The 21,606-nt window shown below is 39.1% G+C and overlaps 1 protein-coding gene across 1 annotated transcript in view; it reads right to left on the bottom strand.

Annotated features, from left to right (window-relative positions):
• The window catches only part of TRPM6 (transient receptor potential cation channel subfamily M member 6), a 178,605-nt gene that overhangs the window by 8,899 nt on the left and 148,100 nt on the right, over positions 1-21,606 (bottom strand). The window contains exons 30-37 of the mRNA XM_024738988.1: positions 19,452-19,543; positions 18,073-18,131; positions 16,210-16,235; positions 13,228-13,278; positions 11,529-11,594; positions 9,035-9,318; positions 7,062-7,144; positions 6,099-6,304 (exon numbers count right to left, since the gene is read on the bottom strand). Coding sequence (XP_024594756.1) covers positions 6,099-6,304; positions 7,062-7,144; positions 9,035-9,318; positions 11,529-11,594; positions 13,228-13,278; positions 16,210-16,235; positions 18,073-18,131; positions 19,452-19,543 — 867 coding nt within the window. The remainder of the gene's footprint in view (positions 1-6,098; positions 6,305-7,061; positions 7,145-9,034; positions 9,319-11,528; positions 11,595-13,227; positions 13,279-16,209; positions 16,236-18,072; positions 18,132-19,451; positions 19,544-21,606) is intronic.

The following is a 21,606-nucleotide window of genomic DNA, read 5'->3' as shown; positions in this document are numbered from 1 at the left end:
TTATAAACAGAAGAATACAAACACCCCACATGCTTGATCTGGGTGCTGGTTACACACACATGTTCAGTTGTGGGAATTCTTTAAGATGTATGCTCATGCTGTGTGTAATTTCCTGAATGTATGTGATCCTTCAATAAATTTTACTTCTTAAAAAATGGCACCAATGCATAAAAGGATAACATGTCATATAAAACTAACATTTATCAAAACAGGGATCAACACCAAAGTGAATCTGTTATAAAATGCGAATGGTGGTGAGACTGACTTCCAAAGGGAGCATTTCACAGGTGAGCCAGTCAGACAGGTGAATGCACCATGTGGGCATAAGCCAACAATGTCTGAGATCGTCCTCTAGTCAGCACTGGTCCTCTTGCCTTGGAAGAGACCAACCTTCTGGGAAATTTATTTAAAAATCAAATAAAATGTATAACATTATTGTATATTTCTATTTGTTAAAAAAAAACAACACATTTTCTAACCACTACTTTAAAAAAGAAAGATTTTTACTATGTTCTGTATGTTTTACCATATGTTAAACCTTTCACAAGAAAAGGTAATCCTTATAGTTTATAGACCATTCCCCTGAGAAACTGACTTCCTTAGGAAAATAACTTAAGTAGGGGGTTTTAAACCTTTTTTGGGTCATGACCCTTTTGGCAGTCTGATGAAGCTAAGGTACCCCCTTCTCAAAATAATGTTTTTAAATGTATAGTTTGAATACATAAGATTACAAAGGAAAGCAATGATGACTGAAACACAGTGATCAAAATATTTTTTAAATTGTACTGCAATACACGTGCTTCTTTATTAGTATGTTAAATAACAGGATCAAGCACAAGTCTAATAACACTATAACATCCAACAAGGAATAAATACAACCAGTATTTTGACACATCTGCCAACACTGCAATGTGCTATGTTAATACCTGTAATTGCTATTGCAAACAGTCACGGGTACTGCTAATGCCACTGTGATCTGTCGTCTCCGTTATAACTGAAGGAAATGATGAATCTCAGCTATAGGTTAATGAAATAAAGGTGTAATTTTATAATAAATGTATTTATTTATTGGCTGCATTGGGTCTTCGTTGCTGTGCACAGGCTTTCTCTAATTGCGGCGAGAGGGGGCTACTCTTTGTTGCGGTGTGCGGGCTTCTCACTGCGGTGGCTTCTCTTTGTTGCAGAGCACAGGCTCTAGGCACGCGGGCTGCAGTAGTTGTGGCACGTGGGCTCAGTAGTTGTGGCTCACGGGCTTAGTTTCTCCGCGGCATGTGGGATCTTCCCGGACCTGGGCTCGAACCCGTGTCCCCTGCATTGGCAGGCGGATTCCTAACCACTGCGCCACCAGGGAAGCCGCTAGGTATAATTTTAATTTGTTTTTTCATCAAAGTACACAGATCTTCTGAATTCTACCCAGAGCCCCTTTCAGAACGCTTGGCTTAGAATCTCTTTGTACACTGATTTTGAATAGGGAAAGGAAAAATAAGTCTGAAACACAGGCTCAAGGGGCAGTATGCAAAATGTGCTTTGCTTTTTAAAGAAAAAGTCATATGAATAGGCTGGGCTCTTTATGCTTTTCTCATTACAGATATAAAAAGGAACAGCCTAACAAGACCCTAACTATACAGCAAACATGTAGCAAATAAACAGAACAACTATGTTTAACTATGTAGTAAATAAACAACAAACAGACAGCCCATGTACCACCAATAGAGAGACTAAAAGCTACAAATCCTCCACACATTTAAGCTCAGACATGACTTTATGCATACAATTCCCAGCAGTGATGAAAGCTTTAGGCTGACGTCTGAGTAAACTGTAAATTCAAGCTGAAATATGCACAATACCTAAAGAATTGTGGAATAGGAGGTTTTATAGGGGAAAAAAAAGTCTATCAAAATCACATCAGTTCCCATTTACTTTCAGTCTTGTAGCCTGTTAAATAGGCAGAAGTCAAAGGATCTGGGTCCCACTCACAGCCCCATCACTCCCTAGTTGTGTGATCTGGACACCTTCTCTAATCTCTCTGAGTCTCAACTGTATCACCTGAAAGTGTGGATAATCACGGGCCTTATCCTATACGGTTACTGAGAGGATTACATGAACTAGCATATACAAACTGCTTAGCAAAAGGTCTGATCCAGAAGAAGGTGAAACATGTCAACTGCTATTTTTATTGTCTTTATTCTATCAAGAGCTCTTGTGAAGTAAAATTCTATTTTCTTACCACTGGTAAAATCATGTTCTGATTATCCCACTTTCCTAAAGTACTATTTCCTAATGAATAGAACCTCCTATAAGACTGAGGGTAAAGAGTTTCTACAAACCTTTATATCCCTAAACCCAATCTGACAGCTCAAAGCTTATTAACTACTAAAAACATCTTTTGGGACCCTTGAATGGCAGAAGGGGCATTCCAATGAGTTAAAAAAAGAAAGCGGTTCAGAGAACCAATCATGCTGCACCACCACACCCACTACTACCAGCCCAGCCTCTCCGGGCTACACAGGAGTCACCCAATTGGCAAACTTTAACATAGGTGCCCATCCTACCCACGTACGTAGATATTTGGAAAACATGAAAGACAGTAAGACATTTTAAGATCTAAAAATTCCAGTGCTATCTCTTTACTGGCATTAACAGAGTAAATGCCCATGTACAGGCAATACATAACACGCCCTTATGAGAAACTCAGAGACCTACATTCTGATTCCAATCACCTTGGGATGCATCAGTGAACTCCTGCATCAATGGAAAGAAGTCACCTTCCTTGTAGCAGCAGATGCTTATGCTAATGCTGACTTATCCCGGAAACTGCTTTGTTGAATAAAAAATTAGTATCTCCAAAAGTTATTTGAAAAAAAAAAATAGTGAGCTTAAAAAACAACAACATGCCACAGACCACTGTAATTTGACATACAATTGTTTTTCATTCCTATTGCTGGAAACTAAATATTGGATTTCACATATAATGATGATGATTCAGGCTCTCACGTGTCAGATTTTTAAATGGAAGGAGACTGGAAGACTACAGTATAATTACATGTGATCAGGAATTAGTCAAGCCTCTCCCTAGAGTTCAGCTTCCTGGCCTGATGTGGTAGCTCCTGGGTTAATGATTGGCACTCCCTTGGAAGAAAGTAAAGAGAAGAAAAGAAGAAACTGAAAGAATAAACTGCCGGGGTGTTTCTCATTCATTCTTTCCCTCAAAGCAATAGGAAGCACAGCAAGCAGATCAGGGCTTCACTCTACAGAGGCCAAAGCTGGAATCTCCCTCAAGTATCACCAGGACCACACAGCTAAGAGTAGACTACCCACAACTGAAGATTAACTTCCATTTTAACAAGCCACACAGAGACTAATACAACAATAACTAACATTCACTGTGTCAGGAACTTGCTTAATTTCAGCCCCTTAACAGCCCTCTAAGTGCCTAACATTATTTACCATTATTATTACAAATGAGGGAAGTGGGACTCAAGGTGGTTGCCCCCGGTCATGCAGCTAATTCACGATGGAGCCAGGAGTCAGCCTCCAGGACCCTGACGACAGGGCCTCTCCTAACTGCAGCTAATTCGTCTTTCAGTCTCCACCCCCTGCCACCCAGACAACGCACATCATCGCTCCAAAGACTAAAAATACTAATCAATTAAATGTAAAACATAACTGAACTGAAAACTATTATGATATTTTAAGAATACATTATATTCTCCCATTTTTCCTTTCCAACCTGGCTTGGATTAAACATATTAATGCACATAAGCCTTTAACGGAGTGACTGACACAAAATAACTATTTAGTAAATGTTAGCTAGTAGCAGTAGTAATATAACTGCTTGTAATTACTATTATAGGATTCTTGCTCTTCCATAAATTCAGGGCTAACCAATTGGCAAAACTCTCCGATAAGTATCTCAATTTCTTCATGTTCATTCTATGATGTCCACTCTTCCCTCCTTTGAAGGTCAATGTTTTCACATCATTTATTTGGAGTGGTCTATTTCTGCAATTCACATAATTGCCCAGTAAAAAAATAAAGTTAATTCCTTTTTTCCCCCAAGACTATTAATGCAGTGTTTGTTCTGTTTAACGTCACTTTGGATTTACTAAGAGACATAAAAATCCCCAAATATAAACATCATTAAACAAAAACACACTGAAGAGTCATCATTAATTCCTTGAAGTTTTTCTTTGTGTTTTTGTTTGTTTTTTACTTTTTAAACATCTCTACCCAAAACTCAAAGCACAGACACTCAAGTATAGATGAAAACAATCAACCTTTCCCCAACATGAGCTACAAAAGCAGCCTGGGCATCAGTGTGCTGGGTTTACATGGATCATACTGTACTTGCTGGTTTAAAAGCTGAATCATCTTGACTGTTTTAACTTTGTTTATATTGCTTCCTAAAATATTGTGTTTGAGGGTTAGAAATATAATTCACACCTTGTGAACAGCATAGATCTGAAAGGACAGAAGGACTTATGTGTAGTTTGAAAAGTGTATGTATATATATATATATATATATATATATATATATATATATATAGACACATCCTTGAGCATGTGACAGAAATTTCAATCAAAATGGGTTTGCAGTCTTAGTGTACATTGCTCACGATGTCCCAGGATTGCCTGTTCATCTCGACTGTCTCCATCCTCCAAGCCTGGCTTTCAGTACAGAATCCCAGGTGTGGAGAGATGGGAAAGTCAGAGAGGACAAGGAAAAGGCCCTATCATTTTAAATGAACCAGAACATGGTAATGTCCTATGGCTATGAAACTTATAGAGAAATAAAAGACAGAACAGTGAAAAGGAAAGAACATGGATGGTCAAACCAGCTTAAGTCTGCATCTTGGCTTCTGCTTAAGCCGCTGTGCAACCTTGGGCAAGTTATTTAAACTTTCTGGGCCTAAAGTCCCCATAATATCTACCTCAAGGTGCTGCTTCTGGGATTAAATGAGATAACTTCTATGAAAGTGCCTGGGCTAAATCCCTTATTTAAAACCAAAGCCCCAGTCAGTGAGCCCAGGGACTAAACTTTGACCTTAATACATATTTCGTTCTGTCCCTGCAAGGAAAGCCTTCTAGAGATACTCTGTTTCCTGCTGCAGGATTAAAAGTCACATGTGAGGTGTTGAGAGTAGAAAGATGCATTGATCAAAGGCTTCCATTAAATAAGAGTGCACTAAGTTGCCTTTCACAGACTGAGTTTATACTTTTGCAAACTCTTATATCAAGGTACACAGCAAAGAGAACAAGCTAAACTATAAACTGCTAAAATACTGAGCTCAAAATCATGAGAAATGGCCAGAATTTAAACTTTCCTGTGTGTATAAATGCATGCCTAAGTGTTATTGTGAACATAAGTTCAAAGAAAGGCCATAAAACTGGAAAATTGGGTATAAAACTCATTGCCCGTTTAACATTTTAGATGACTTTAAATTCTGGGCAGCTAATCATCTGCCTATATTTTTCTCTTGATCTATAGGTGAGAAACAGCATAGTAGGTGCCCATGATCATCACCGTACAACGTCTCTGAAATACATGGTGCCACCTCCCTTCAAAGCTAGATGGAGCATACATTACCCATCCTGGTTCTTGCATGATCTCTCGGGACACCTCTCTGGCTCCTCCCACTTAGAACAGTTCCACAAACAATAAATAAATTCAGAAAACAGATACCATCTCCTGTTTAAAAAAAAAAAAAAAGGTACATACTGCCAAGGAATGTCTCCACTGAAAGGCCTTAACTATGGCTTTGAGTAAAGAAAGAGCTGGGGTCAAATGTAAGTGACAGGGGCTTCACTGGTGGCGCAGTGGTTGAGAGTCTGCCTGCCGATGCAGGGGATGCGGGTTCGTGCCCTGGTCCGGGAAGATCCCACATGCCGCAGAGCGGCTGGGCCCCTGAGCCATGGCCACTGAGCCTGCGCGTGCGGAGCCTGTGGTCCGCAACGGGAGGGGCCACAACAGTGAGAGGCCCGCGTACCGCAAAAAAAAAAAAATGTAGGTGACAATGACATTGAGAAAGCAATCCCTGGTCACTGTTTCCTGAACTTTGCCTCATGCTTGTTGTATCAAATCCTCAGCTATCAATCACCTTGCAGATCTAAAACCAGCAGCTCTCCCCGAGTATACTCATAGGTCCAGTGAGAGAAAGCCAACATCAGCTCCTCCAAGGTGCTGCTGGGGGCAATTTCATCACCGTTGTTGTTGTTGTACTTCCGGAACTCCCCAGTCATGTACTTCTCAATGGTCAACCACTGCTTGGCTGAATGGCAGTAGATTAAGAAAACTTCCAGGAACCTATGGTGAGAGAGGGTGGGAAGAGGCCATTGATTCCCCGAAAGGCAGCAAAGGTGGGACTTATATTACTGAACAGAGAGCACCAGGGGAGATGACCTAACTCTAGTCCCAGCAGCCTCAATGCACATGCCTTTGCCTTTCTACTGAAAGAATGGAATGCAAAGATTGGGAGTTTTCCCCACGTTTACCCACCTCCCTTCTTTCTGAGGAACTCTTTTATAAAGAGTACTGGATTCAACTTTTCTTGTCTTGCTCTATGAAGTTCCTTGTAAATGAGACAGTAAAACTTTACTGTAAGTCCTCAGCACCAAACTATGATCTGTCTTGCTAAATAAATACAAGTGTATGGAAACACTCAAGTGAAAGTAAAAAGAGTTCACTCCTTTAAGGTTCCTAATTTCTGTAAGATAACAGAAGAAACTATGCTTAAAATAGAAGTGTTTTTCTACCATAATGTTTCTGGACATTAGTAACTACACCCGGGATCTGCCTGCTTTCGTAATTGAGAGGTTAGTCACGGCCTCTGCTTGATCTTCTCTTTTCTACTCACATAAATTCAGCAATTTAAGCCAAAACATACCTAGGATGTCTAATTCTCCTTTTACTGTCTCTGAGAACTACGTAAGGAAGAAGCCAAAGTTAAGGTCATGGGGAACTTCCCCGTGGGTCTGGTATTTCTCGTGACTAACAGGGGTGAGAAGAAATTGACAGAAATTCCTACATAAGATGAAGGGCCAGGGTGCCAATATTTCCTCACCTTGGAGTGTAGGGAATGGTTTGTGGTTTCACTTGGTTGAAGGTATAGATCAGTTTTTGAGCAGCTCTTTGTTGTTGAATTTCCTGCAAAATAGGGAACATTGATAAAAATATTGGTTTGCTATCAGATGCCTACTAATTGATGATCACAGAATTACCAGAGGCCACCCAAGTGTGATTTTCAGCCTTATTCAGCTTCCACCACTACGCACTCCAAAAGCTAAAGCCAAAAATAACAATATACCACCACCTCCAAAAAAGAATAGGCTGTCCTTTGGGTTGAAGATAATGGCCTTCATCTAAAACAACAGTACTGATGAACCTAGTGGCAGGGCAGGAATAAAGAGGCAGATGTAGAGAACGAACCTACGGACAAAGTGGGGGAAGGGGAAGCTGGGCCGAAGTGAGAGAGTGGCATGGACATATAGACACTACCAAATATAAAATAGATAGCTAGTGGGAAGCAGCCACATAGCACAGGGAGATCAGCTCGATGTTTTGTGATGACCTAGAGGGGTGGGATAGGGAGGGTGGGAGGGAGGCTCAAGAGGGAGGAGATGGGGGATATATGTATATGTACAGCTGATTCGCTTTGTTGTACAGCAGAAACTAACACAACATTGTAAAGCAATTATACTCCAATAAAGATATTAAAAAAATTAAAAAGGCATACTCAGAGAATTGTCCTCTTTCCCCTATTTTTTCCGTCTTAATCTCCTCTTCCCTCCTGCCTTCCACCTCCACACCCCTTTAGGCAATCTATTTCACTGCTTTCTGGTTTAACCTTCCTATGCTTCCTTTTGCAAGAGTAAGTAGATACATGTATGTATGTTTTATTTTTTCCCTTTCTTTCTAAGTAGGTGTCTAGCTCCAGAAAAAAAAAAAGAGTTTATTGGGATTTTTTAAAATTGAAGTATAGTTGATTTACAACATTGTGTTAGTTTCAGGTGTATAGCAAAGAGATTCAATTATACACATATATTCTTTTTAATATTCTTTTCCTTTATGGCTTATTATAGGATATTGAATATAATTCCCTGTGCTATACAGTAGGACTTTGTTTATCTATTTTATATATAGTAGTTTGTATCTGCTAATCTTTATTGGAATAATATTAAATTTATAAATTAACTTTAAGAGAACTTATATTTTGATGATGTTGGAACATCCTAATCAAGATTAAGGATTGTCTTTCTCTTTGTACAAATTTAGTTTTATATCTTTCAGGAGTGATTTTTCCTCATATAGATTTTAAATATTTCACATTCCACTTATTTCTAAGCATTTTCAATTTCTTGCTATTGTAAACAGGGTTTTCTTTTCCAAAATATCTTCTACTAGTTATTATTTGCTTATATGAAAGTTATTAATTTTGGTGTGTTAATTTTATTAACCTTGCCACCTTCCTGATTTCTTTTATTGCTTGAGTTGTTTTTATCACTAGTTCTTCAGGTTTTCTAGCATTACTATCATATCATCTGCAAACAGAGTTAGTTTTCATTCTTTTTCTGTTCCAGTTTTTATACTTTTGTTTTCTCTTGTCTAATTGAGTTGGTTAATACCTCCAGTAATGTGTTGAATAGTGGTGGAGATGGTGGGCATTCTCACTTTGTTCTGACCTTGATGGGTGTGCCTCTGTTTTCACATTAGGTAAAATGTTGGCTTTATAGATGAATGTGTGTGAATATATACATACATATGTATATAAACATATACATATATATGTGTGTATATACATACATATGTATATAAACATATACATATGTGTGTATATACATCAATATGTGTGTATGTCTACCCTAATCATATCAATGGTATTTGACATTTCCTAATCAATGATCTGTGATATATGAATATTATACATAAAGGAAGTATTCACCAAAAATAAAAAAACATAATGGCCTTTGACCAGGATAGAGCTAGATCCCCTTTCTTCGACCACCTGTCCATCTGGGCTCTGGGTCTCTGACTTACCCTGAGGCAAAGATGAAGCACAGTACTCTGCTGGAAGATTTTGCGCCATGCCTGCACAACCTCAGGAAGAAAGGACTTCACAATAAAAACGTGCCCCGGCTTGAGGACGTCATCCTCAGACCAGGTACTAATGACTTTCATGGCTTTGCGGAGGCCACCATCCATCTCCTCTTGGGACAACACCTGGATCATTGCAGATCTCCCTCGCTGGGACCAAGAAGACATGCTTTTATCCAGATTCAAAGGGGAACTCTCCTCCAGCCTGTAGACAGTTACTTCTTCTCCTGAGGCAAAGAGAAGTGCAGGGGAGGGGTTCAGTGAGATCCATGTCTGTGACATGAACGGCGTCCTAAATATCAACTCAGAATCAGTTCAGTTTCTCAAAGGATCAGAGGGGAATGGGAATTTCACCTGTTCAGAGGCAAGTACAGACATCTGGCCATGTTACAGTCCAGTAAAGAGGGAGGGGGAGAATGAACAAAGCATCAGATGTCACATAAATATTAAGTTGTTCTTATTATAAATTATAACTAGACAAAAATAAAATCAGAGTAGCAAGGCTATGCTTCTTTTGTTAAAGCCAAGTACTTTTTTTTTAAACATCTTTATTAGAGTATAATTGCTTTACACTGGTGTGTCAGTTTCTGCTTTATAACAAAGTAAATCAGTTATACATATACATATGTCCCCATATCTCTTCCCTCTTGCGTCTCCCTCCCTCCCACCCTCCCTATCCCACCCCTCTAGGTGGTCACAAAGCACCGAGGTGATCTCCCTGTGCTATGCAGCTGCTTCCCACTAGCTATCTATCTTACGTTTGGTAGTGTATATATGTCCATGCCACTCTCTCACTTTGTCCCAGCTTACCCTTCCCCCTCCCCGTGTCCTCAAGTCCATTCTCTAGTAGGTCTGCATTTTTATTCCTGTCTTGCCCCTAGGTTCTTCTGACCATTTTCTTTTCTTTTCTTTTTTTTTGTTTAGATTCCATATATATGTGTTAGCATACTTTTAAAGAGATAGTTTAACCCTGTCATCCCCCTTAGGAGCTTAAATTTAGACTTTTTTTCCTAATTGCCCCTTCCCTGACATTGTAATACCAAAGATATACTGTTTATGTTTATGTACTCTGTGTGCGTGTGTATGTGCTTTACACATAAAAATAAAAAGATGCTTTTGCTCTCTTGGGGGTGATATTACCCCACTGAGAACGCATGTTTTAACCCAGTTAAAGTTAGAAACAAAGTCACACCCCAGAACCTTTCCCTCCTTCCTTTGTGCCTTTGGACAAGTTACTTAAAGCTTCACTTTCCTCATCAGTAAAATGGAAGTGAAAATAACATTCTCTTCATTGGGTTGTTGTAAAGATTAGATATGTTAACCTGGCTAATGTGAAGTAGACCCTCGGAGACAAACCCAATCCCACTTCAAAGATTTTACACACAAATGTTCTTTAACTGCTCTACAGCTTCCACTTTTAGGCTGTTGAACAGGGAGCCATTCTTATTCAACCTAGACTCCAACTAATATATGGTGCAATGCTTCCTAACAGAAGTGACATATTCTATACAACTTCTGTCCAGCCCGTATTTAATTTTCTCCTTATACCTCAGCTTCAAATGGCTTTTCTTATAAACACTGTACTGGTTTACCAAGAAAAGAATCTATTCGCTCACTCTTGCATTTAATTGCTTACCAAAGAATACGTCTAGGTAATGCTTAGTAACATGCTTTGAAATATGTATTCCTGGTGCCCAGATAAATGCCACTTTAGAGTTCTAATTACCTAGAGGATCTGAAACAGAGCTACCGAGGTGTAAAACCAGCTATGAAGCCAAGTGGAAGGAGAAGGCATTTGCATCGACGATCAGAAGCCACCTCATCTGTCCCCACGTGACGGGTTTGAGGAGAAGCAAGATCTGGGGCAGTGTGGGGACCCTCGTTATTTTGTCAATAGGCAGGACAGAGAAACGCCGGTAGCCTTGGCTATTGCGAGCTTGTTTTTCCTTACTATTCCAGCCTTTAAAAATTACATTTGCTCTCTGAGTTAAGAGCAATTAGTTTACATGAAACAAAACAAACAAAACAAACAAATAAAAAGCGATATACAAAGCATTTCTCTTTAGATGTCTATTAGCTTCTACTGTATTGACGTTTAATGCTTTCTTCTGTATTTATTACGTATGGTTGGTTGGTTCTTTTCTTTTCTACTTACTTCCAGCCTTAAATCAGTGAATGCCAGGTGCAATATTATTACTTTTTCCCCAACTGCTGCTCATTATAGGTCCCATCCCCATAGTATATCAGATTTTGACTCTAGATACCAGCCGGGCAGTTAACAAGACTTTCCATTTTAGGAAATTAATATAACTAAACTGCAACCATGGGCAAAAGAAAATTTGCAGCTAAAATTATGCCAAATGGTTTCTCCTATGATTCACTCAAATGTTATGCCTTTGCCCTGGCACAACCTCAAGAAGGTAGAAATGGCACTCACCAAACAGTTGGATTGGTGTAAATGGTATGGTCTGAGAAAGCCTCATTAAATTGTTCCTTTCAATGGCTGCAAACAAAAGCAGATTTACTAGTTTAAGTATGCATCAGTGGGCTGAATTTACAGAAAGCCTCCCCCACATCAATATACTCGTATTATGCTAAAATATTTTATTTCAAAGACCCTTTATTTTTTCTTTTATCAAAAATATTATCTATAGGGACTTCCCTGGAAGTCCAGTGGTTAAGACTTAGTTGCTCCGCAACAGGAGAGGCCGTGACAGTGAGAGGCCCGCACGCCACAACTAGAGAAAGTCCTCACACAGAAACGAAGACCCAACACAACCAAAAATAAATAAATTTAAAAATATATATTATCTATAATACAGTATTTAAAATAAACTATGCCTTAAACAGGAAGGATATCCCAGTCTTAGGAATAGATTATATGAGATTATATAATATGTTCTGAGGTAGCGCTATTACCTCCACTCTCCTTAATACCAAATACCATACTAATCCATTCAGATGTGGAACTTGCTTTTAAAGAGCATTTTAATCTGTGGTCTTTCTGGTTTTCCTTTTCCAGATCAAATCTAACGCACAGCGGACTGTGGGGACATCTACTGTTGATTTTGCAGAGTTCATCTTCTTTTCCCAGAGAGAGCTGAAGACCAGTTTTAATTAGAAGCAAGTGATCTGCATTTTCCTGTTAAGAGCTGTATCTTAACAAATCAGAGTCGATGTGAGTTACAGTGTTCCTCACCAGATGCTTTCTTCAGTTGACAGCTGGAGTCAAAATAACGGATTACTGCTGAGCTGAAAGACCCAGTTACAAGAGCCTGGAATGTGGAGTCTGAAATCCACAGAAACACTATTCACTACAGAGGAGAATTCAGGATAAGGTAGCCTATTACTGGACCCTGAGCACATGACCTTGATATAATAATAACGAAAATTATCACACCAATACACTTGTACTCTTGTACTGAGCTTCAGATTATATAAAAAGCTTGCCCATGTGTTATCTAATCCAATACTGAGAGCAACGATGCCCAAAAGACCACCCAATGGCACGAGTCCAGTTGGTTGATATACTGCTTTGCATTTCAAAGTGTTTCCCTCTTTATTCTCAACTAGCCCTTTGGCAGATTTTTCCTCAGGAAGGGCAAGTACAATTATTCCCACTTTGAAAGAAGGACAACTGAATCACTGTGAAGTGATGTTGCTTAAGAGAGTCAAGACCCTTGACATCTTGTTTAATAACATCCCTTAAGGTGTCTTTGTTGAATTTACCCTGTGGGGTTGGCATTCATTCAGTGGTTACCCTCACTGAGGGCCCAGTGAGGGTGCAAAACCCTTCCTCAGAGGACTAGTCTCAGGCCTGTCTCCTCCCCAGTCCAAAATACAAAGATCTCTGGCTTTTGACCTCGTAAGGAATTTTCAGATCTCAAGGTCGTCTTTCCTCCTTACAATTTGGAACTTACCAATACACACATTTTTTTTTTAAATCCAAATTCTCTTAAATCCGAAAACCTTGTTTTCCCAAGTTAAGAAATCTGAATGTTCTCTCATCAGAGTAAACAACAACTTTTCAAGTTGGAGCCATATCAACACCACAAATTCACCAGTGTTTCTGTTTCCAAATGCAGAATCACAGACGTTTAGCTCCGTTGACATGTCTATGTACACAGGCATCCTACCTGAATAATGATGGTGAGACTCTTGAGGGCTTTTTAAGGAGGTTGAGATTTCTGAAATTACAGAGAAGATTGGCATCTTAATTACTTGGCTGGAGGTAAATACATGCTTGTGAATATATTGCCTTCAAAGTTATTATTGAACGGGTTAATCAGAATGGCTTCTCGGTTTTCGAAAGAGATTGCCTAATATTCTTTAACCACATTATTGTGCATGGTATCCTGACAATCATCAATGCAATGTCTCCAAACATATTTATAGAGGGAATTGAAGAAAGACAGGTAATATTAGCCTCAAAGATGTATTTCCTTTGAACCAATTACACCTCTGTGTTGCAGAACACACTCGGCTGCCCATCACATTGCACGACATCCCAGAAGCACAATTCTCTGAGCTCCCTACCAAGATGCAGTACCCACATAAAGACATTATTAATACCAAGTTATTAGCACACTACTTCACTGACTTAAAATGACAACAAGATGGTGAAAATACATTAAGAGGAATATAAGAGAAATAAAGAAGGAGGCAGAGAATGTGAGAGCAAGGGATTTGTTTGGTTACAGACGGACTGTGTGTCGGGAACACCTCTTGCAAGTTTAACTGGTTCTCTTCTACCTGCTCAAGTCCTAAATTACAAGTCGCAAGAGAAATCCTTTGCAACAGTTTTGCCATTTCATAAAATCAAAATTAAAGTCGAGAACTTTAGTCTCATGGTGGGAACTACTTTATACCTTGTAGAGGAAGCGGCATAAGGAGCCCAATTTCACAGATGTCTCTGGCTTCTTGTTGCTGGATAAGGAAGGGAAGAAACTCCCTCCCTTTGGGGGTGCTGGGTAAAAGGTAAGATCATCAAAAAAGACTGTGCCTTTCTAAGTTCGATTCAATAATTAAGAACAAAAAAAAAGTATTTAGCTCCCACTAAGGGTCGTGCTAGGCATGAGAGATGTGGATAAGATGTGGCTCCCCCACCTTAGTGAAAAACAAATATGAAATACATGTAAACTTTAATCACAATACAGTTTGCTAAGTAATATAATAGAGGTGTACATAGAGGCTTAGGGAATCTTCATAGACAAACAATGTGAAATAGAGTATGGGCATCTGAGTTTGACAAAACTGAGTTTCAATCCTGGCTTCACCACTTAAGGAGCTGTGAGATCTTGTTCACGTTCATTCAGTATATATTTACTGACCTACTATGTGCCAGGTATTAGTCTATCCTCGACAGAAAGAGCAGTAATGAAAACAGATAAAGCCTACATTGTAGGAAAGGGAAATAGGAAATAAATAAGTAAATATATAGTATTATAGTATATTACATATATATTGAGAGAGTTAGGAATCGTGGGAGACAGGGAGATTACTCTTCTATATTATATAGGTTGGTTAGGAAAGACCTCTCTGATAGGGTGAAAGGTGAGCAAAGACCCGAAGGAAGAGAGGGGGTGAGTCATAAGGATAAATGAAGAGTATTCCAGGCAGAAGTAATAGCAAGTGCAAACATCCTGAGGTAGGACCATACTTGCTGTGTTAAGGAGGAGAGAGTGGCCAGAGTTGAAGGAGGGGGAGCAGATCAACAGGGCCTTGTAGACGGTGTTTGGACTTTGCTTTTACAGAGTGAGCTGGAACACCATTTGAACAGAAGAGTGACTCAATATGACTTTGAGTTTAAAAGTGTTATTCCAGCTGCTCTCTGGAAATAGAGCAACAGTTTGGAGGCCATCCTGTAATCCAGGGAAGAGATGAAAAGTGATATGTGGGGGTAGCGAAGTGATCAGCTTCTCAATATATTTTGAAAGACTTACTGATGGGTTGGCTGTGGGGATGTGAGAAAATGGGAGTCAAGTAGGATTGCAAGACTTTGGCCTCAGCAACGGGAAGGATAAAGTTGTCATTTCCTGAGATGGCAGAGAAGGGAGGTGGAACATTTTGTTCCACATTTGAAAATGCCTTCTGGACACCACGTGGAGAGGGTAATAGGTAGGTGGTCACATTCTTCATGGAAGAAATATTGCATAAAAGGGCTCATTCATGAGCCTGGAAATTTGGACTGGGGCCAGACTCTCAAGAGCATTGAGAAAGAGTAAGGGATTTGCAGCCCATCCTATAGGTAATGGGAAGGCACTGAAGGTTTCACATAAGGTGCCCAGTCTGTATCGAGGGGTCAGGAAGATGGAAAGGTACAGTTTGTGATGAAATTTGAAAGTAGCTAATGAGAGTGGCTTCACCAGGGAGGTGTCTCACCAAAGTAGGCTTGGTTCCACTTAGCCACTTGGGGCATGGAGTCCCACTGAAGACATATAGGAAAGGAGATCCACATACAATCTTATGAATGGTTCTTAAATAGCAATGTGTTAAACGATGACAGTAAGAGTTGTTGAACAGTCTAAATGAGCTCAGTGGCTATACCCTCACTCACAGAGAAAACTAGAAAATCACAGTCAAAAATAGGTAACAGGTAAGATCAGGTAAGATCTCCTGATTTATCTGGAGAAAGACATTCAACCTTCTACTTTTCTACCGAACTTGCTACTTTGTATAGTAAACAAAAATCAGGATTTCAAGAACTATAAAAGTCTGAGACAGCAGGAGAGTAAACCCCACCACTGATAAGATGAAAAAATAAAAATATAAAAACTTACTGTTGGGCTTTCCTGGTGGTGCAGTGGTTAAGAATCCACCTGGCAATGCAGAGGACATGGGTTCGAGCCCTGGTCCTGGAGGATCCCACATGCCTCAGAGCAGCTAGGTCCGTGCTCCACAACTACTGAACCTGCTCTCTAGAGCCCGTGAGCCACAGCTCCTGAGCCCACGCGTCTAGAGCCTGTGCTCCGCAACAAGAGAAGCCACCGCAATGAGAAGCCCATGCACTGCCATGAATAGTAGCCCCTGCTCCCCGCAACTAGAGAAAGCCCGAGCGCAGCAACGAAGACCCAACGTAGCCAAAAATAAATTAAAAAAAAACAAAACAAAAAACTTACTGTTAACTCCATTTGAACTTCTCAACCTGTTTGAAAAATTAAAGTTGTTTAGATAATGCTTCAAAATTTTCAATGATCAAAGAAATGAAAAGTGTGTGAAACAGTAATAATACAATCTATAAGTATATATGTATATACATGTGTATATATTACTTTGAAGGAAGAGTATCAGTTACATTTGACCCCTACCTTTAGAGAAACAGTTTACAACCCTACAATTGTTTTCATAGAAGAATGAGCACCAGATATACATGTAATTAATTTACTGAGTAGGCCCTAAGCTAACTGAAAAGCAATTGTTGTTTTTTCTTTTTAATTAGTTATGTGATCACACAACATATATAAGATTTAACTGTGTTTGTGTTGTTCTGGATCAATTAAACTAAAGGCTTCCTGAACTATGCAAAGCAGATGCCTACAAAAGAGTCTGTGAATATCTCTGGACAAGCCAACAAATCAGTTTCATTAGCCCACATGGCCCCTAAATGTTCACAGGCTGAAATTAGCTCTCTTTAAATTGTTACATGCCCTGCTCAAGTGCACAAGTGGCCATGGGCAAGTCGGAATAAATACATTCGAAGAATATGTCTAGTATTTGAGGTCCTTGGGGAAGCAAGTACAATTACAGTTATTGTTTAATTTCATGCTGCAATAACCCACTGCATGAGCACAAACTACAGAACTTTTGGGAGAAGAAACTCATGTGCACGTTAAGGCTAGAGGCAGGCTTGCACAGAGAGACCTTGAGAGCTCCAGAGAAAAGGCCATCTCAAACAGAGCTGACTGCAAACTGACCGCCATATTCCATCTGCCTGGCATCAACGGGCCCTTTGCAGAGTACAGATGCTTTTGAATTCTGCTCCTATAACTCTAAGAATGGTTAATTTGATGACGTAACTGGAAAAGTCCATAAAACGCTACAAACAGAATAATCTTTGCTTGGTTGGTTTTCAAATTTTCTCTGAATAAATAAAAGTCTAGGAGGAACCTCAAGTCTATAAAAAGGTGAGTTCTCTATCTCCTCTCTCTAGCCCTGTCTTCCTTTCTCTCTGTCTCAGTCCTTCTCAACTTGTTACTGCTTTGACAAACACTTAGGATGTTAAGGAGAAACCAAAAGATCCATCTTATAAACTAAAAGGAAAATTTTGGAAAAAAAACTAAAAAAATTATTTAGTCTTCATTCTAAGTCTTTTTATTTTCAGTCAAGACAAATTTATTCCTACTTTTTAATGCAAATTTCACTCTTATCTATCAGAAAATATATGATACTCATTATTTCATGTGTGTTTTTCCGACACTAAAAAGACAAATGGTTAGGGACTTCCCTGGTGGTGCAGTGGTTAAGAATCCTCCTGCCAATGCAGGGGACACAGGTTCGATCCCAGGTCTGGGAAGATCTCACAGGCCATGGAGCAACTAAGCCAGAGCGCCACAACTACTGAAGCCCGTGCGCCTAGAGCCCGTGCTCCGCAACAAGAGAAGCCACCACAATGAGAAGTCCATGCACCACAACGAAGAGTAGCCCCTGCTCGCTGCAACTAGAGAAAGCCCGCATGCAGCAACGAAGACCCAAACCAGCCAAAAATAAAATTAAATTAAAAAAAAAGACAAATGGTTAATTTGCTACAGTAGTACATGTATCATTATATTCTTAAAAGGCACTAAGGTGAGATCTTGTTGCCAGAAACAGGAAAACTAGGAGAATAAATAATTTTCATTCTTGCTAACACAAGAAAAATACTGTCATTGGACACACACTTTTTTTTTCCTCCTTTTCTGACCCAATTAAACCTTTATTCCCAATCCAGTTAGAAAAAAATAAAAGCCAAAGATGCTTAAAGGCAGACATTTAGAAATACTCACTGAGAGTTCCTATTGACCTTGGTGCTCCTTGAATTCCACAAAGAGTTTTTGCTTAGATCCTGGGCAGAAGGGAAAGGTCATTACATGTTCACCCAACTCTCTCCCACCCCAAGCTTCCAGTAATACATTTGCAGAACACACTCCTTGGAGGGTATAGTTCTTTTTTTCCTTCCCTCTAGGCTCAATATTTCTCTTACTAAACATGCAAGACTCAAGCTAGAAAGATGCATAATGTTAGCACAATGTATGAGTAACTCAGTGTGATGACTGACCTTAACAGAAAGGATTACTTTTATGGGGACATCAAAGAGAAAATGTAATACATAACAGTTTTTACAAAAATGAGAGTGAACATATAACATCAGTTAATGACATGAAAGAAGAAAAGAAGGTCAAAGTTGACAGGAAACATTGACCATTACATTATTATATCCTATCATCAGATTATTGTTTCAGTTGATGATTATTTAGAATGTTACCTTGAATATATCTCATTCTATTTCTATACTCCAAGCATTACTCTAGGCATTTTCATTGGTGTTATTTTTGTTATCCACTATCAGTCTTGTAAGGATGGCATTAACCCCATTTTAGAGATACAGGTAATGAAACTCACAGGTTAATTGATGTATACAGCTTTGAAACCTAGGAAGTGACAGAGCCAGGATTTGACAGGGCAGACAGGTCCCTGCCTCCAATTACCTTCAAGTACTCTTATATTTTACTTTCACAGATTGCATTCCTACAAGAACATCTGAGGTTGTTAGTATACATTCATATAGTTCCCAAGGTCATAGAGGTAATATTCAAACCAAGACCAAGATTAGATTTGGGGGGCTAGTCTAACTAGATCACGCTTCCTTCATGGTGGATGGCAATAAAACAGGCCCATATTTGCAAATGGTTAAGAAAAACAGACTGCAAAATCAGTGGTAGAGAAACACTGAAAGTCCTTTCCTGCAATGTCCAAATCCCCTCCAACACATCTGCAAAGATGTTTGCTTTGTCTGTTTAATTAACCACACTAAGTGAGGCACTTAGTACTTCGAGAAATAAACCATTCCATCCTTGGAAAGCTCCAACTGCTAAAAATTCCTTCTCAAATCAGGCTGAAATCTGTCTCCCAGTAGAGTCTATATGTTGATGTTAGCTCTACCTCTTAAAAGTGTATTGAAAATATCTTACTTTCTTCCACATGGCAACTTTTATATATGCGAAAACAGTTTCAAAAATTCTTAAACTCTATTTCATGATAAAAATACCCAGGATAAATTACTGGGTGGATAAACTGCATAAAGGCAAACGACAAGGAAAGAATAAAGTGGGGGGACAAAGGGTGAGAAACTGAGCTTTTAAAATATCAAATAAAATGTTTTTACCTCTTGAGACTGCCTTACATGATCACTGACGTGTACAGAATGCCGTTCAGTTTCTCTACTTTTCATTTTCTGATATATGTAAGATTCTAGACCTTGTTAAAAGGAAGGCAAAAAATAGAGAATACGTGAAAACATGTTACACTTGAATCACAGTTCCAAATAAAAGATCTGAACACCGTGCATTCATCTAAATTGGAATATAGGGTTTTCTTTCTCTTTTTAGCAAGTTTTGCCAAGATTCCTTTGTCCTTTTTGAGCTTTACTCAAGTGGCTGAAAGCTATACACCCTATTTCTATTCTTCAATAGTTACCTTTACATTTATAACAATTTATACTTCTCTATCAAAGAATTAAGTTATCCATAACCTGCCCTCCTATTAAACACCTTTAGTAATTTTTGCACACTTACCTTCCCTTGCACCCTATCATCCATGCTTTATTTAAAAATACATGAAATTTGAGGTCCAAATTGTTAGGAATTCTTCCTTAACAACTGCATCAGGCATTACAATAGGCTACTTAAAAAAGAAAACAAAACAAAAACAAAAGAAAGATAGAAAAGAATGCCAGCCAATAGTTTTTAATTTTTATCCTTTTCTTAAAAAAATCTTGACAAGGATCATTACTGTTATTTTTTATATCTGGTACTTACAGAGTCACTGGCACATAGCAGGTGCCCAATAATAATTTAATAAATATTTGGTTGGATTAATTCTGAGAATAATACTTATTAAGAGTCTCTGGCTAAGGACATGGAAGCAACCTAAATGTCCATCAGCAGATGAATGGATAAAGAAGATGTGGCACACATATACAATGGAATATTACTCCAACATAAAAAGGAACGAAACTGACCCTGACGCATATATATGTAATCTAAAAAACCGGTACTGATGAACCTAGTGGCAGGGCAGGAATAAAGATGCAGATTTAGAGAACAGACTTGAGGACACAGCAGGGGAAGGGGAAGCTGGGATGAAGTGAGAGAGTAGCATTGACATATGTACACTACCAAATGTAAAATGGATGGCTAGTGGGAAGCTGCTGAATAGCACAGGCAGATCAACTGGATACTTTGTGACTACCTAGAGGAGTGGGATAGGGAGGGTGAGAGAGAGGCTCAAGAGGGAGGGGAGGGCTTCGCTGGTGGCGCAGTGGTTGGGAGTCCGCCTGCCGATGCAGGGGACACGGGTTCGTGCCCCGGTCTGGGAAGATCCCACATGCCGCGGAGCAGCTGGGCCCGTGAGCCATGGCTGCTGAGCCTGTGCGTCCGGAGCCTGTGCTCCACAACGGGAGAGGCCACGACAGTGAGAGGCCCGCGTACCGTAAAAAAAAGAGGGAGGGGACATGGGGATATAGGTATATAGCTGATTCACTTTGTTGTACAGCAGAAACTAACACAACATTGTAAAGCAATTATACTCCAATAAAAATGTGGAAAATAAAAAGAGTTTCTGTCTAAATGTAGGAAATAACCATTTATTTTTTTTCCTACTGTTTTATGCTGAAAAAAAAGTATACAGGAAATGCAAAAAACCTACTGGAAAAGAAAAATCAAAAAATTTCATGTATATTTTTCATAACATCATAAAATTATGATAAATATGATTTCAATGATAGCACAGTATTAAAATTAAACAAACTATGCTTTCCTTTTTTTAAAAAATTCTTTCCTTTTCATAGTTGATTTCCTCAGAACTTTACTTTTTGTCTTTAGAAAGATCTACCTGACAGGGCACCTCCCCACCCTCAAAATTTTATTTTTTTAAATTCTTTTTTAATTAATTCTTAACTCAGACAAGTTTTTAAAAACTAAAATTCTCAACCCAGAATGTGGTTCAAGCCAGGCACCTGGAGTCAGCCTAACTCCCTAAACCTTCTCTTCCTTTCTCATCATCAGATTTAAATGAGATTCTTTGCCAGAACCCTCCTGCCACACCCATCTTTCTCAGTTTGAAATTTTTTGGAAAGAACTTAAATAATTTGGGGGATGGGAGGGTGAGAGAGATGAGTGAAGATGGTCAAAAGGTACAAACTCCAGCTATAAAATAAATAAATACCTGGGGAGGTAATGTACAGCATGGTGACTGTAGTTAACAATACTGTATTGTATATTTGAAAGTTGCTAAGACAATAGATCTTAAAAGTTCTCATC

This window comes from Neophocaena asiaeorientalis, unplaced genomic scaffold, assembly GCF_003031525.2.
Source record: "Neophocaena asiaeorientalis asiaeorientalis breed wild unplaced genomic scaffold, Neophocaena_asiaeorientalis_V1.1 scaffold249, whole genome shotgun sequence".
Lineage (NCBI taxonomy): Eukaryota > Metazoa > Chordata > Mammalia > Artiodactyla > Phocoenidae > Neophocaena > Neophocaena asiaeorientalis.
This window is presented reverse-complemented; position numbering and strand designations above follow the sequence as displayed.